General features: G+C 35.9%; 1 protein-coding gene and 1 long non-coding RNA gene across 4 annotated transcripts in view; both read right to left on the bottom strand.

Moving 5' to 3' along the window:
- Positions 1-1577: 1577 nt before the first annotated feature.
- Positions 1578-8532, bottom strand: LOC128556412 (uncharacterized). Its single transcript, XR_008370633.1, has 2 exons — positions 6329-8532; positions 1578-6248 (listed from the first exon to the last, which is right to left on the bottom strand). It is a non-coding gene; the product is annotated as an uncharacterized LOC128556412 (long non-coding RNA).
- Positions 8533-9011: 479 nt separating this feature from the next.
- LOC123551927 (synaptotagmin-7-like) overlaps positions 9012-18806 on the bottom strand; it is a 464896-nt gene continuing 455101 nt past the window's right edge. For all 3 annotated transcript variants that reach the window (XM_045341234.2, XM_053541481.1, XM_045341235.2), the window contains one exon: positions 9012-17764. In XM_045341234.2, the coding sequence (XP_045197169.1) occupies positions 17460-17764 (305 nt within the window). In that variant the 3' untranslated portion in view covers positions 9012-17459. The remainder of the gene's footprint in view (positions 17765-18806) is intronic.

Raw genomic sequence — 18806 nt, 5'->3', positions numbered from 1 at the left:
GTAAAAAACGTGATAGAGTAAAGAAATAAGCATGTCATGCATTAAGAATGATATACCGGTCACCGCGAGTTACCATAAAATGAAGACAGTTATTCAGTGTTATATGTGATAGTTACTTTGTTTAAATTTCGATGTTTTTCCGAGAAAATATTTGCAGGGATAAAATTGCCGAAGCATTGACACCGTGTGCCTGACTAGTCTAAAAGCCAATGCACGCGACTTCGGTACTGTATTCACGGCAGATACTTTGTGATGTTTCCTCATTCTTTGACGGAATTTTATAAAATATAATGCGTCAAAGTGACATATTCTCTGCCAAACATCCTCAGTTTTTTTAAGAATACTCTGTCGCGGACCGAATGTGTACGTTATGCGAACGCGGAGATTGAATTTCCCGCATGTGTAGTACCAAAAGGTCACGCGGGTTGGCCACGGATATTTCATTTCACTGGCGTTGTACTTTTATAAAGTTATATGTTCTCTTCTGATGTAAACAAAATTTCACTTTGAAATGTTTTTTAAAAAAGAACGATTTGCCATTCCGGTTTTCTTTATCATTGGTGTTGACCAGTCCATTTTTTTTCATTCTTTTTTTTTTTTGTACAGTCTGGTTGCAAAGACGATTTTCTATACTTATTTCAACTGGAGGCCCAACAAATGACTCATGTAATTTTTTCAAATCAAGTAATTATAAAATCTATTTATATCGGTTTCCCATGTGATGTCTCGTTAAATGCAGTGACCGTTTTTTTTACCTGTGATTAATAATAGCCTTTTGAAATAAACGATCCGTCGGATTCTAATTACCGGTAAAAGAAGTGGATCCCCGTCGAAAGCATTTGGATCCAGTCAAAAATGTTTAATACATCGCCTTAATACATTGCAGTCTGCTGTCTGCAAACATTTAAGGATGTGCCGCGCGAGCACCGATTGCGTCACGTGCTAATTACGGACCGATTATCAAGGTGACAATCAGACCGTTTGACACGTTTATTGATTATCTGAGGGTGCTACCAACAATTTCCTGCTTGGCAGGTGGTCGTGTATTGAGATTTCAAACCCAAATTTATACTTTTCTCCATTTTTACGGGACCGATTTTTTTCATTTTTTCACTTCACGAATCGGTCTTAAAAGTCGATATCGGTCCAAAACCGACAAACCGGCAAATTTCCGGAGCCCTGCTAGTTGTGCATGTTACGTTCTTTTAGATAAATATTCTGCATAGTTATGGGACTTTGGTTTTTTGTTACTATACTGTATACATACAGTCTATATACATACAGTCCACATAATTATGCAATCTTGTGTGCGTCAAATTGCAACGTACTGTGTCAGTGCATGCGGGGGGTACATTCATCACCTTAAGTGATAGCTCTAGTTATACCTGTTTAAGCCATGAAACTCTGGTGAGTAATACAAAGCCATCATGCCCTCTTGCTGAATAAGAGAGGGACAAGCTATCTTCTATATTACGCTAACTCCATTCTTAAATACAGAACAGGGAAAAGAACATAACAAAATTTGGCAAGGATGTTGCTTGCGTATGAAAGATGTACAATAAAAAAAAACACACACACCTGGATTAATAGTTTATTAGATGCTGATTGGGACATGTTTTGACATTATCATTGTTACTACAGTCTGTACACCAGTTATTCATAAAATAACAATATCAACATAAACAACACAAGCATGTAGGTAATACAAAAATTTATATCATTTACATATAAACTAGAAACATGTCCACAGGACAAGTCCATACATCCCTAAACTCTTAACGGGATTGTTTCTATAAATGTTTTAATCTATCGGGAGTTCAACCAACAACAGTTGCATATTATGCTGGTCACTTTCAACATTACTTGGGGTAAAAAAGAAACAAGAGTTGAAAAGGGTTGCATACAAAATTTCACCATTCTTAAAACATTAACAAATCATTGGTGACCACCTATGGACATTTAAAGAAACTTTCATGCAAATGAATACATTAAGGGGTCCTATTCACAATATATCAATTTATGATATACTAATGAACTTTGATAATGTGGCAGTTGAGTCCAATTAGTCCAGGGGTGTTCAAAGATAATCCGTCATAGATCTATTGTAAAGCAAATATTGGATTTACCTGTATTGGAAAATAAACAGTGTCGATTGTATTGAGGTCAACTGCCACATTATCAAAGTTTATTAGTACATTGAAAAATAAAAGTCGGAGTAACATTAATAAATATGACCTATAAACAGAGTTTTTACTGCTGCAGGGTATTTTCATATCAATTCTGCATATTTGACATTTTTTTCATAAAAACTGGCAAAGCAGCAGTAAATAAAAGGCTAAACTTTCTCTGACAATTGTTGACAAATTTATTGGTGACCCTAGTATAGTTTCAGAAACAAAATATATAAACAACACTTTTTAAATGGTTTGCAGGTCAACAGTCGAACTTATTTACCCAAGGTCCAAAGGATTGCGGGCTAACAGTTTTTACTATTGGCTGGTTGGCCATTCAATAAGAGTTTTACAAAACAACATCAAAAATAAATCTCCAAGTTTTTCTCTTTTGCCCAGCAAACCTGTGTCAAACTATAGACAGGTCAACAGCACAAACTATGCACTGGGGATGTATATAGGTAGGCAAGTGATGATGTAAAGTAAAACTTTACTGCTGCCATGTGCATCAGTGTTAAGAATTATGCAAAGATACAAAACTGTATAAACTATGCCAAAATACAATTATAAATAATATGTGGGTTCATACACAACAGTACAACAATTTGATCTACCCTGTAAACTGGACTGAATTTCATTTTTGTTTCAATTTTTTCAGAAAAAGGTTGAAATTAAATGTACAGACCTTTTTAACTATACTCATTTGTTGAAAAAACATCTACAACTTTTATAACAGCATAATTATATATTGAGACATAATCCGGTGGAGATCACACTGTATTTTATACACATATACATGTGATTGACTGCTCTTGTCAAACATAACTTCCTTGGCTATATAATTAAACCAGTTTGGTATAGTAAAAGATGCTAGTAGAATACAATTTTGATTTAGAAATTCATCAAAGTGGTGTCGTAAAACTCCCAGAAATAAAATGAAATTTGTGTTAAAACCAAAGTTGAACAGAAAATGTTTATTGATTTAGAACTACAGATTTTGCTAACTATATTATAGAGTCTGTGACAGCCTGCAAGGAAATGCTGTAGAAAGTTTTAATTACTTAACCTAATCCAGATACTCCTCAGACAATACAAGTGATCAGCCTATCTATCTATTTAAGACAATTACACAGGAAATTGAATTACTGTTTCCCAGTTAACAAATGAATACAGAAAAACAAAACCCAAGATCTGAAACTTCCAGTGCACACAATTAAGCTAGGTTATGTTGGTACGGAAGATAAGGTCTCTTCAGCTGAGCCCACATCAGATTTTATATTTACCTCTCAAGCATCCAGGCCAGGCAACAGTACCAATTACTTGCCAAGTCGGAACCAGGGTCACATACATGGTGGTCCAACCTGCAAACACCACTTGTTTCCCTTTGAGAACAATTTTCATCCCAATTACTTTGAAAATGATCTTATTTATGTAGGAATCAAACAGTCTAATCGGGTAGAAAACAAATAAAGCTGGGGTAATAGAAAGTCTGCACATAATGTAATTTAACATGCATTCAACTGCGAGACATTAAAATGGTCATTATTACATGCTAAAATTAAATTCCTAATGTGGCAAAACATTACTAATACTGCAATTTAGTATTACAAAAAAATCATACTATTACCATCGCAGCATATATTTTGCTAGAATGAATATAGCAGAACAGTCTGTTTTACTAAAATCCCTGTCTGATGATACAAATGTACCTACTGATAAAATATTGTCTGGAGGAAGCAAGGACTTACAAACAAGTAAAAAAAGAAACAACTGCCTAGATATAGCAGGTATATATACGAGGATATGAATTATATAAGGAAGAATTATGGTTACTTATTCATACAATATAAAAAAACTAATTTTAAAGAAAGTTACTCAGAATAAACAGCGCCGATGAAGACAGCACAGTCTTGTCCACTGTACTGGTATTGCAGCTGTGTAATGCACTGGTAAACAGAAATTGATTTTTCCTGTTTTATACCTTTTAATCTGTCTAACATTCTAGACAATGTAATAATGCTATCTTTCTAATTATCACGAAATATCAAGACACCCACGATATCAAGACACCCACAGTCGTGAAGTACCGATTGGTTAAACCGCTCACCTTGTGGCTAAGACATCCAGTATTTGGTTAAATTGCTCACTTGGTGGCGGAGACATCCGGGATATCAAGTCCTGATTGATTAAATTGCTCAACTGGTGGCCAAGACATCCAGAGGATACAAGTCTGATGGTTAAATTGCTAACCTGGTAGCAGATTCCAGCAGACTTGGGTCAGTACAAAATGTATATGAGCAAACCTTTTAACAGAATAAACAAAGACTGGTTATAAAACAGCTGTTGGGCAACTGAAATGTAACACTGAAAATATGAAAAGAGATAGAAAACATTTACTACAAAATGAGCAGTCTCCCCACCACTGTCGTGCGATATGTAAATGTTCCGTCTTGGTGTGCCCTGTTTAAAGAGATTCTTTAAGCAGGCAATTTCTTAGATAATCAAATAACTTTCTTAGATAATTGAATAACTTGCTAACAACTGATGAACAAACCCAGCAATTTTCTATTGATCTGTCTTCAAGTTAAAACCATAAACTACACAGCAGAACCTAACATTTACCTTGGTTTACTATAAACTCCTGTAAAATGATGCAAGACTTGGAACAAATTTTTGAAGCGGACAGAAACTTTTTCACACAAACGTGTAAAATGGTATATTATTTTACAAGTCTTTTAATGTTTTATTTCTTTCTTTTGTTTGGATTTATATTTGTATTTTGACATTTAACTTAATTGATAAAATTTCTTTTTTTGAAAATTGTAATAATTTATATTTGTGAAATATATTTGAATGTGGATATATATGAAAAGTCTGCTAAATAAATGTGGCACAACAATAAAACGAAGAAAAATCTTAGAATTTTACAGAGGTGGCCTTGAATAAAGTATAATAACTATTCAGGTTTTCAGAATCTTGATCATTTTATACCCTACTTAAACCTGCACCAGGCATTAAATACTAGCAAGACCTCAAATACCCGAGACTATATTTACCAAGGTAAATGGAAACTTCCGTCTAGATTTCTGAGAAATTATATCAGTTTACAATATTCCATGACCTATATTTCGCTGAACAATAATCTTTAAGAACATAATTTGTCGCTGGATATAGATGCAGATGGGAATATTGGGTTCAATTGTAACTGTTTTTGCGGTAATGAGGCTCTGCCTAGTTTCTGCCAAAGCAGTTACCCGAGAGCAGGATATTCCCATCTGCAACCAGTGGTAGATTATTTTTCTTGCATTATGACATTTTACAAATTACAGAATAAGTTTCGCAAAATGAAATACTTTCTTTGTAGCGCTCTTTCTGATAGTATCGTATTTAAATAAAGTGCGGGAAGTTGACGTCAGTAAACAGAAGTGACATTGTGACGTTTCACAGACGGACAACAAAATTAATTCCAGTTTAGTTTTATCATTTGAAGTGTAATTTTATGTTTCTTCCATAAAAAAACCTAATTAGAATCCAGAAATACACTATAAGGAACAAGCAGCAACTATGGAAGTATTTGATTTTAACTACTAAATTACATAAACCTCATAATCAATGCACAAATCCTTAATTGTAATAAACAGCACAAGAGTCATCTGGCATGGTGAGTGCCAGATGAGTTTGCCAACACGGGTGATACTGCTGGAAATGCCAGTCTGTTGTGTGAGAAAAGGAATGTGGGTTGCAAAGTGCAGCAGACCTTTATCTGGCCGGTCATTATTTTATTTTATTATTAAATCTATATTTATAGTCCTTTCCATTGGTCTAGAAGTAGTCACATGATCAATGATAAAAAGTCATATTGACTCGAAGGCGGAGCCAAAAACACATATTGACCTCCAGCTGTGATGTCATCAAGGTTTGACGTCAAAACAATGCGACGTCGTACACGATTTACCATGAAAAAATGACCAAAGACTGCAAATAATTGTATTTAAAGTTTATACTTATGAGTAGGCTGGATTTAATAATAAAACAATTGTTGCCTTTTAAGTTCAGTCGATATGTGGATTTATCGACCTGATAAAAGCGATATCGACCCTCAGGCTGTGCCCTAGGTCGATATCGCTTTTATCAGGTCGATAAATCCACATATCGACCTCGCCAAAAGGCAATAATTGTATAATATTAATCCCTATTTTTTTTGTTTTTACCCGTTTACCTCTAAAACATGCTTACTATTATTTTCTCTCTGGCCAACCATAATCCCTTGTACATGACAGTAAGTTAACAAAGAAGCCCAAACTCATTTTGTGTATTATAATTACTATGGAAACACACTAGTCATATTGTATCTATGTATTATAAATTTGGAAGCACCTTAAAGGTGATTTTCTAGCTAATTATACATGTATGGAATCTGCAATTTTATTGTGTGTAGAATTACATATGTGCATAACAATATGTGTAAAGAATTTCACTATTATATGTACACGGAAACTTATTACATCTATACAAGGGAAGTCATTGCAGTATTTGATATTAATATAGAATCTTTTTAAGTGTAACCTATATGTGCAGAGCAACCAAAAATTTTGTCCCCTTATTTGTAAGAACAAGACGGCCATGAATGCTATATGTCAGTCACCTGACCTAGTTCACACCACACATAATCTAATATCCAATTCCACTTTGATCTAATTAAAAAACAAATTCTATGTTTACAATAATTTGACCTTGTGACCTTGTTACTTACTATCTTGTTGACTGAGTTTCTAACTTACTAGAATTTGGAAAGACAAACATTCTGACAAAATTTCATGAAGATCAGGTATAAAATGTGAAGAAAATTTTTCGCCGACCTGACCTAGTGGCCTTGTTTTTGCCCTGAGTTGACCTAGTTTTAAAGTTAACATAGAGTCCCTTAAGATATTAACAAGGCCAGACAGAAAAATCCCAATAGCTCACCTTGAGCAATTTATATTGTGGTGGGCTTGAAGTCATTATATGCTTACAAAGTACAGTATAACACTGATCACTGGATGTTGAACAAAAAACTGTAGTTCTCCATAGCTTTCAGACACTCAAGACATAGAAAATGTAATGAAAACTGCCAAAAATTTCAGAAATTGCTCAAACTTAGCCTTGATGCTTGAGGCATTAATGCTGGAGAGAGTAGTCTTTCACTGGCTAAGTAGTTCATGTTTGCGTGAAAAACTTATATAAATTTTAAGACTCCAAATTAAAAGTTCTTATTATAGTTATATACATGTAAAGATAAATCTATTTCATATGCATTGCATGTTGACTTTGCAGGTTTTACTAATGAGTTTGAAGTAAATTTGATTAAGAGATTAGAGATAGCGCAGGCAGGAAAGCCAGAAATTGATCCACAAGATATAGAAATGCAGTAAACTATTCCAGGTATTGATCCACACTATCTGATATATTGCCATGCTATATAGTAGGCTTACATATCTTCAGACGAGTTTATAGCAAACATTTCATATTACTCAGCCTGATTTACAATAAAGAATGAACAAATAACTCAACATACTGAAGAAATAAATTAGTTTTCAGAATATGATCGCCAAATGCATGAACTACACTACTGATCCAAGGTTAATTTGCTCATATTTTGCATGAACTTTGAAAAAAAAAATTTTTTTTTTTTCATTTGTTAGCAACATTTTTTTTTAATATAAATTGCATATTTCTATCACATTTATACCCTAGTCAAACATACGGCGTGAATAGCTACGTCTAGCCACGGATAGAAACGTAGTGATCTGTATCGATCCGTACCTGAGCCATACGGATTGACAGGGATTACTACTTTAAGGTACAGCACAGGTACGGAAAACTACGTTTCTATCCGTGGCTAGACGTAGCTATCTGCGCCGTATGAGTGACTGGGGTATTAACATTAGAATAAACTTGTCTGTCATTAAGTTCACCAGACTGAACACTGCAAATCATCTAGTAACATCTTCACGACTACAAGTTGGTGTCATCAAAACAACCACATTGCTCAGATGTTATTATAACTTTGGCGCTTATCATTTTGTGGTTTGTATAAAATGAAAATCAAAATATTCAATGGAATGCAGAGAGAAAATGTAAATATAAATATCTTATGGGCAAAGACAAATATCTCCAACATCAAAAACAGCCACCAGTGAGCCAAACATTTGCACTGCAATACATGAAATAATAAAGAACATAAGAAATAAAATCAAACAAATAAATTTCCAGATAACATTATATAACAATAGCTTTCTTTAAGGAACTATTTTCTTACAGCATATAAATTTATTATGCATTCAGTAACAAAACATATCAAGAATGGTGTCACTTACAGCATGGAAATGTCTACACTAAGTAAGTGTCCACAAATGTTCAATAATGCCAATTCTTCGTTGGAATCGTTTCAGCAATAATAGCAGTTCTAATGCAGTTCATGAGAAAAGAGCCGCTTGCGGTGTGACGCTCATCTGATTTTTTTTGGTGTAGAATTGTTACCTGATTTCTAGTCAAAAGGCATCTTCTTGCAAAAGCAGAAGGTATGTTTTGATGTAATGTCCACTATGATGGTGAAAACTGTGAAGTTTAAAGCATGCTTTGATATTTATGAGAAAAGTTGACTAACATATCAACAGAATGATTCTAAGTCCAAAAGGGCATAATTATTGCAAAAATCAGGATGAGTTACGCTGCTTGCTGTACAGGTCGCATATGATGGTGAACAAGTGTTGCAAGTTTCAAAGCAATACTTTGATAGTTTAAGAGAAAAAGTTGACCTAAACATTAAAAACTTAACCAAGAAATCTGATATTTTCTAAGTCCAAAAGGGCCATAAATCTTGCAAAAAGCAGGATGGAGTTATGTTTCTTGCTGTACAGGGTCAACTTATGATGGTGAACAAGTGCTGCAAGTTTTAAAGCAATAGCTTTGATAGTTTAGGATAAAAGCTGACCTAAACATAAAACTTAACCAAGAAAACTGATTTTCTAAGTCCAAAAGGGGCAATAAATCTTGCAAAAAGCAAGATGGAGTTATGTTTCTTGCTGTACAGGGTCAGCTTATGATGGTGAACAAGTATTCCAAGTTTCAAAGCAATAGCTTTGACAGTTTGGGAGAAAAGTTGACCTAAACATAAAACTTAACCAAGAAATCTGATATTTTCTAAGTACAAAAGGGGCCATAAATCTTGCAAAAAGCAAGATGGAGTTATGTTTCTTGCTATACAGGGTCAGCTTATGATGGTGAACAAGTATTCCAAGTTTCAAAGCAATAGCTTTGATAGTTTAGGAGAAAAGCTGACCTAAACATAAAACTTAACCAGGCAACGCCGACGCAGACGCCGACGCCGACGCCGACAACCGCTCAAGTGATGACAATAACTCATCATTTTTTTTCAAAAAATCAGATGAGCTAAAAATGGCATTTCTATATCACATGACAGTCTTCAACAATAATCTAACATTTCACTAGCACTCTTAACATTTATACATAAAAATAGCAACTTTAGATACAATATTGCATACAACATTTATAATGAAACTCAAAATACAGCATAATCATAATGGTACCTGGCTTTATTGCTTAAAATAATTTTACATTTCCACACTAGCATAATAACACTGAAACATACTAAAATAATCTAATTAACAAGAAAAGGCTGTGACATTGTAGACTTTACATAAGAAAATGGTCCCCAAGTTTTGGAAATTTCAAAAGTCAATGACAACATGTGAAATGAACTGCTGTTAGGGTATTGATGTATTATAAAATATGCCATATTCAGTTTTTAAAAAGGATGCCCTTCAAGGGTCACATTGTACTTACAAATAATTAAAGAGCCGCACTCTCAGAATTATTCCCTCTTCAAAAATTTCTTTTTATGTATGTCAAGGATGATCACCAGTACAAAATTTGAATATAAAAAGTGAAAAATGTGCCATGATGGCCCTAGATTGATGATGACCCTAGATTGCTCACCTGAGTTTCACAACTTGCTTCAACAGTTTTGGTACAAGGTCACGCAAGGAAAATATCTCTGAATGTATTTTGAAATAGGGCTAGTGTTTCAAACAGAAAGATTTTTTTAAATTTTCCAGTAATGGAGTAATACAAGTAGAAGCTTGAGGTTGTCACAGGGACACCCATGGAGCATAAGTGTGAATTATTTTTTAAAATTTAGCTCCATCTCCAAGCAGCAATGTGTTTTAACAATCAACATGGCTTGAAGGAATTTGGTAGAGGTCACCTAAAAATCATCTTGAAATCAAACTAGCAGTTTCAGAGAAGTTATTTGAAGTTTTGAATATTGTCATACACAAAAAACTAGCCCTGCTCAAAATGGCCATATCTTTTAACAAAACAAAACAGTTGGAAGGAATTTGGTGGACAATTACCAAAGGCTGTGAAATTATAAACTGAGCCAGCAGTTCCTGCGGAAAAGATTTTTAAAGTTTTCCATTTTAGTTGGCATTGCAATCAGATTTCTGCATGGAAAAAGGAAACACCAAAGGAACACTCCTGTGTTGTTCAGTTGATACATATATTGGCTTGGTGGTCTAGAGATGTTCTTCAAAGAAATTAATATTGTGGATGACAGATGGACAACGGACATCCAACAATCCTAAAAATATATAAAGACTTCTGAAAACCCTTAAGGTATACCTATATATCATAGATCACCAGTGAATTTTTGATTAAACAAGTGAATGAAGTATTGCCATGCAATGCAAAGTCCCCTACTGGAGGGCACCTAATTTTCTTTACTGCAGTATAACATAATGAACTGATATCTGTCAATAATGTATAAACAATATTGTACTATATATACAATATGTTATAACAAAACATTTGGATTAAAATTTGTATATATAAAAACCTATAGTTGTTTTCATATAGCATTTTTTTTTTTGGCTGATTATCAAAAAGGTATCATATAAGTTATTTATAGTAAAAAAAAAAACAACAAAAAAAAAAAAACAACAAAAAACATTCTCTGTAAGTCCACACAAAGGAAAGTTATAATATAAGCTATTTGTAACAACAAAGGGACATAATTCTAAAAACAAGACTGCCTCATGGTTGTGAACATTTGTGCCAAGTTACAAAATCCCTCCATGCATAAAGAAGAAATGCTCTGGACAAAGTCATTCTTGACTTTGGCATTTGACCTCAAAGTGTGACCTTGACGTTAGACCTAGGGACCTGGTTCTTGCACACAACAATCCATCTCACGGTAGTAAACATTTATGCCAAGTTACATCAAAATCTCTCCATGCATGAAGAAGAAGTGTTCTAGACAAAGTCATTCTTGTATCTGACCTTCGGCCTCTATGTGTGACCTTGTCCTGGACCTAGGGACCAGGTTCTTGCACATGACACTCCATCTCATAGCGGTGAACATTTGTGCCAAGTAATATTCGAATCCTGTCTTGCATGACAAAGTTATATACCGGACAGGAAAAATGTCCCATTGACCTTTGATCTCCAAGTGTGACCTTAACCTTTAAGCTAGGGTTCTGGGTGTTGCGCTTGACATGTCACCTCATCATGGGGAATATTTATGCCAAGTAATATTAAAATCCCTTGATGGATGACAGAGTTCTGGACCGTACAGGAAAAAACTCTATTGACCTTTGACCTCCAATTGTGACCTTGACCTTTGAGGTAGGGGTCCGGGTTTTGTGCATGACATGTCATTTCATCATGGGGAACATTTGTGCCAAGTTATATTAAAATCCCTTCATGGATGGGAGAGTTATGGACCGGACACGAAACAGACCCTGTTCATGTCATGTTAACATTTGACTGCCATGTGTGACCTTGAACTTTGAGCTAGGGGTCTGAAAGTTGGGCATGACACATCATCTTTTATTATGAGGTACATTTGTGCCACCTAATATTAAAATCCCTTCATGGATGGCAGAGTTATGGACCGGACAGGAAAAAGGCCCTGTTGACATTTGACCTCCAACTGTGACCTTGATCTTTAAGCTAGGGATCTGGCTTTTGCGCAAGACACGTCGTCTCATCATGGGGAACATTTGTGCCAAGTAATATCAAAATCCCTTCATGGATGACAGAGTTATGGACCGGACATGAAATTGCGGACGGACGGAATGACGGATGGAAAAGCGCATTCCTATAGTCCCCAAAACTGGTTTTCAGCCAGTAGGGGACTAATAATGTGACATAAAAAACAAGAGGGCCCAGTATTGCTCACTTGACCTAGTTTTTACTCCAGATAATGTTGTATATAATTTGGCCTCGTTTTTACAGACAAATAGTTTGACCATGTTTTATATAAACCAGTTAGATCATTAACCAAGTTTTTAGGTGATCTGGCCTAGTGACAAAGTTGACATCAGGTACCCAACTATTGAACTTGACCTAAATTTCATAGAGAAAAACATTCTGACAAGATTTATGATAGTGGCCTCTAAAATGTTAACAAAGTTTTTCTATGACTTTACTTATGACCTAGTTTTTATGCCCCTGAAGGGAGGCATATAGTTTTTGAACCGTCTGTCAGTCTGTCAGTCCGCAATTTTCGTGTCCGGTCCATATCTTTGTCATCGATGGATGGATTTTCAAATAACTTGGCATGAATGAGTACCACAGTAAGACGACGTGTCGCGCGCAAGACCCAGGTCCGTAGCTCAAAGGTCAAGGTCACACTTAGACATTTAAGGTCATATTTCATGATAGTGCATTGATGGGCGTGTCCAGTCCATATCTTTGTCATTCATGCATGGATTTTTAAATTATTGGGCATGAATGTGTACCACAGTAAGACGACGTGTCGCGCGCAAGACCCAGGTCCGTAGCTAAAAGGTCAAGGTCACACTTAGACGTTAAAGGTCATTTTTCATGATAGTGCATTCGTGTCAGGTCCATATCTTTGTTATCCATGGATGGATTTTCAAATAACTTGGCATGAATGTGTATCACAGTAAGACGACATGTTGCGCGCAAGACCCAGGTCCATAGCTCAAAGGTCAAGGTCACACTTAAACGTTAAAGGTCATATTTCATGATAGTGCATTGATGGGCGTGTCCAGTCCATATCTTTGTCATTCATGCATGGATTTTTAAATTATTGGGCATGAATGTGTACCACAGTAAGACGACGTGTCGCGCGCAAGACCCAGGTCCGTAGCTAAAAGGTCAAGGTCACACTTAGACGTTAAAGGTCATTTTTCATGATAGTGCATTCGTGTCCGGTCCATATCTTTGTTATCCATGGATGGATTTTCAAATAACTTGGCATGAATGTGTATCACAGTAAGACGACATGTTGCGCGCAAGACCCAGGTCCGTAGCTCAAAGGTCAAGGTCACACTTAGACATTAAAGGTCATATTTCATGATAGTGCATTGATGGGCGTGTCCAGTCCATATCTTTGTCATTCATGCATGGATTTTAAAATTATTGGGCATGAATGTGTACCACAGTAAGACGACGTGTCGCGCGCAAGACCCAGGTCCGTAGGTCAAAGGTCCTAAACTCTAACATCGGCCATAACTATTCATTCAAAGTGCCATTGGGGGCATGTGTCATCCTATGGAGACAGCTCTTGTTTCAAACTGCAAGATTTTATTTTGAAGGTAATATTCTGACCAAGTTTCATTAAGATTGGCTCTAGCATGTTAACAGTCAAATTGTTGATGATAACATGTATAAGGTGATCACCTTATGCACTATGTGCTCAAGTGAGCTAAAATGAAGATACAGGTAGAGAGACAAGGGTAAAAATCAAGATACAGGTAGAGAGACAAGGGTAAACCTGTATGATTCCTCCCATATGAAGGTGAATAAAACAGTAAAATATATATGATGTATTAAACATAGAAACAATAAGATCTGTCACTAATGGTGACAAATGCCCCTGCAGCGCTTTGACCTTTGACCTGGTGACCCCAAAGTCAATAGGGGTCATGTACTCAATAAGTACTATCAGCATGTGAATTTTGAAAGTCCTGGGTGCAGTGGTTCGCGAGTAAAAAGCCTTCATGCAAAAAGTTAACACTTTGACAAACTAACGGACAGACAGTTGAAAACTAATATGCCTGCCTTCGGGGGCATAAAAATACGATATTACAAAAATATCTGTAAATACAACAATATCTGATTATGATGAAAAAAAACCCCCTCCTAGCAGCCTGAAAGCCATGATGCCATTAGTTGCTCACCTTCCCTATACCATTTGACCATGCTTCTGACCAAGTTTTGTGAACAATCAACCCAGAAGTTCATGGTAAGTCATACATTGCTTTTTTTCCCTAAGTTTTGCTCTGGCAGCGCATAAGTGTAGTCAAGCAGAACCATTTGAAAAACAAGAGCTGTCACTAATGGTGACAAATGACCCCGCAGCATCTTGACCTTTGACCTGGTGACCTTGACCTTTGACTGGTGACCCCAAAGTCAGTAGGGGTCGTGTACTCAATAAGTACTAACAACATGTGAAGTTTGAAGGTCCTGGATGCAGTGGTTCGCGAGTAAAGTGCCTTCATGCAAAAAGTTAACGTTGTAAGTTAACGTTGTGACGAACTAACGGACGGACAGTTGAAAACTAATATGCCTCCCTTTGGGAGCATAAAAACTTGAAAGGTCAATCCAAGGATGCCAAGACCAAGTTTGGCGACAATCCATCAAACAGTTCATGAGAAAAAGTTGTCTGGAGGTTTTTTTCTATTTCTAGCTCTGGCAGCTTCTAAAAGCAGTCAAGTGGGACCAGTTAAACAAACTTGAGAAAGGTCCATACCACGATGCTACAGACCATTGGTTTGGTGAAGATCTGTTCAGTGGTTCATAAGTTCATTAAACAACTTCTCTGCTTTTAGCTTTGGTGGGTGGCTGCCTTAAAAGTTTAAGTAGAACCGTTTGTACAAACTTGAAAGAAGTCCATACAAGGATGCTACTGGCCAAGTTTGGTGAACATCCATCAAGTATTTCATGGGAAGAAGCAATTTGAAGTGTTTTTTTCCCCCTATTTTCTAGCTCTGAATTAACTCCATGAAGTCAAAGCCTGTATGTTACAGATCAAATTTGGTGTAATTCTAATCAGAGGGGGAAGATGTCTTAGTGACATGACATGGATGTAAGAAATAGATGCTGGACCATCCAACTACACTAATAGCTCATCCTGAACTTGAGTTAAAATGTAAAATGGCCAAACAAATAAATACTTATCAACATAAACACAAGGCAGTTAATCTAGAATTTAACTTAACAACTATGTGGGTGAAAAATTTAAGCCATAAAAAATTTGTGTTAAATGCACACTTCTTGTATGGACCACCTCCAAAAGTGCATATTACACATGGGTGCTCATTATACAAGGGTATTTATGGTAAGTATTTCTATATACTATGTCTAATAATTAACGAAGTTTGTCTTGTCAGACATGCCATATTAGCGTCATAACTAGGCAATTTTAATGCTATAATTTATAAGTAAATCTACCAGACGAATTAACTGTGGACAAGGGAATCAAGGTGAGTTTGTCAGAAAACATTGTTCTCCCAAACTGAAAATGAAATTTCCTTATTACAATAACTCAGTTGGCGTAGTAGCTTTACTTTAGACCATTTTGTCCTTTACTCTCATAACTATATTATTCAACAAAAAACAGTTAACCCTTACCCTATTAAATATCTATAATGAACTTTTCCATCTTTCAATTTGGACAGTACCATGAACTGTTAAAAGGGGTGCTTAACAAAAAGATACAGACAAAATGGCAAACAGTGCAGAACATGATCAGACTGCACAGATGTGCAGGCTGACCTTGGACTGCACTGTTTGCAAAAAGCCACTGATCACTTGCTGCCAGCAGGCTAAGATTTAAAAGACTGTATCAGCGATGTCACAAAAAATGACATCATGAAGTATACACATATCTTAAACAAAGTACTGTGTGCACATATATTAAACAAAGTACTGCAATTTGCCAATGTATAACAATAGCCAAGTAAGCATAAATAACAAAGTCAAACTATAAAATAAACTAGTCAATGGCTGGTGCGAGGCAAACAAACATTTTATTCCAAATAATATTTCTGTTATACTGCAGAAAAAAAAGCCAAACTATCAACAACATTTGAGTCATCTACCGAGTTTTTTCAGATCAAGTCTGCTGGTGTAAAGGCAACATAGTGCAAAAATCCGGATAACAAACCTTTACATTGATGAGTGGATCTGCTAGTGAATGTCAGGTTTTGGATTACTGGGACTTGAGACGGGTGACTAAGCAGATCTGCAGTATCAACTTTCAGACCTCAGACAGATGAGCAGTCTGTGGTTACTGTTGACTTTCGGACAAACAAGCTTTCAAAGGGATGAATTAGCGGATCTGCAGTCAGTGCCGGCATTCTCATTAGCAAGCAATCAGATGTATGAATGTGCCAATCTGCAGTCAATACATATTTCTGACTGGCAGGCCTTCAGACTGATGGATGAGCAGATCTGCGTTCAGTGCCAACTTTCAGATAGATGGATGAGCCAATCTGCGGTCAGTGAGGACTTCCCCACTAGCAAGCCTTCAAAATGGCGGGGTTTTAGCCTGTTTGGCCTTCAGATCAGTGACTGGTTACTGTTTTCACTGCCACTTTAATTTCCCTGTTTGATACCATATAAACTTCTTCATTTTATAACATGCGCAATTCATATCGAGTTACATTTATGAGTATAAAGCAGGTTAATACTCACACCTATTGTAAATTCACAAGCCATCACAGTTTTCAAACATTAGTGGAAATCGAACTATCTCATATATTACCAAAACTACTGTGAAAAAATAAATATAGAGCTTTGTAAATCTCTTGTTTTGGCACAGCTCTACATATGGGAAACATATACAACATACATAACACATATTTTACTAATAAAGATAGAGCAGTAAGTCTGAAAGCAACACTGCCCATTTTGCTTACAGCCGTTTATATATTTTAGCATTATCACCTTTACTCAGTCCTACATAGAGTTAACCAGTTTAAACGATAGAAAACAACATATAATGGTGACATTTTCTTAATAGTGAGCATATGTGATCTCGACTTTTCATCCACACTGTTGTCTCCAGTCATCTACCGAGGGAATCTTGTCTCTCTGACAGTTTATTCCCTCAGCATTTCACATTACCGCCGGCAGTCAGGATTTAAGCCCGCACGCAAACTGTAGGCCGTGTTCAGAAACAGATAACATATCTTTACTTGTTGATGAGCCTTGAACAACTCAACGGCACCAATCACAGGAAACTCCAATATCTGATCAATCCTTCAATAAATGCCACTGAGCAACTTGTTGCCGTGGTTTCGAGATCATATCGTTCCAATGTCGTGTTTCTAATGGTCCACTTTTAGATCCTAGCAACACTTTACCGATCATCTCATTGCGCCCTAGCTTATCAAAGTCCATACAAGTCACTTCTAAATACGCTTCTCGAATTTTGTCCCACTGAATTTCAAACATAAATGACTCATTGTACACTGGATTTAGAGTTCGCATTTTGATTGATGTTTTCTTCTTCTCCACCCTTTCTTTTCCAAAACACAGCCATATCTTTACATAGGGATCTGAAATGTAAATTAAAAAATTTTAACCTTTACCCTACTAAATTTCTAAAATGGACTGATCTATCATTCAATTTGGGCAGTGAGGATGTTCACTGAAATTTTACAGACTGAATAGCGAACAGTGCAGACCAAGATCAGCCTGCATGGACATGCAGGTTGATCTTGGTCTGCACTGGTCGCAAAGGCAAAATCACTTGCTGCCAGCAGGCTAAAGGTTAAAGCACATTTTAAACAGGCTGAAGTACAAAATTCTACCTTTGTATCAACCTGTACTGCCCTATATTCTTTAATGTGGAATATCTATCTCAATGGTAAGCTTGGGAGAAGCATTATAAGGTCAGTGAATGAAAAGGCAGCCATTTTAGCACTGTGAAATCAGCATTTTTTCCATATATAGTCATTTCCAAATGTGGTATTTATAGCAAGAGGGGTTTTGCATTTTCCATTATCTCTCATGAACATAATCAAAATGGATCTGACAGTATTTTATTAAGTTGCATTCTATGTTTCATAAGGATATTCTTACTGATTTTTTTATGGTATAAAATAAGATCTAAGTGGCATTTTGACCTAATAAATCTCTGCCAGTATTCATTGATTCACTATACAAAAGGAATGCATGATGATGTCAGTGCCAAGAAATGGCCACGGCCACTTTAGAAATACTAATTTAAAATTTTACAAGTTTTTCGTTTCTGTTTATGTTTTGTTTTGGATATATACCTTTTAAGTTGCTAATAAATCCTATTCAGAAGTAAATATTATCAGGTGTTTTGGTTCGAGCTTCGACACTTAGTTCCAATTCATATGGCTTCATTTTTGATCTCATGAAAGACACCTTTTCAGTTGCTGTAGTTTGCCAGGAAAAGCACATAAAAGAAGTTGGTCAACTTAAGCACCAGTCTGCTCTAACACAATTATCCAAACTAGTCTAAGAAAGTACTTGGCTGGCATAAAAATAATTTTCCACAATTTTACCGAATCATAACAAAACCATAACCTACAGAAATATTAAATATCAAAAGTTAATTGGTCACAAAAA

Source organism: Mercenaria mercenaria, chromosome 4 (assembly GCF_021730395.1).
Source record: "Mercenaria mercenaria strain notata chromosome 4, MADL_Memer_1, whole genome shotgun sequence".
Lineage (NCBI taxonomy): Eukaryota > Metazoa > Mollusca > Bivalvia > Venerida > Veneridae > Mercenaria > Mercenaria mercenaria.
The sequence above is the reverse complement of the archived record's forward strand: the minus strand, read 5'-3'. Positions and strand labels throughout refer to the sequence as shown.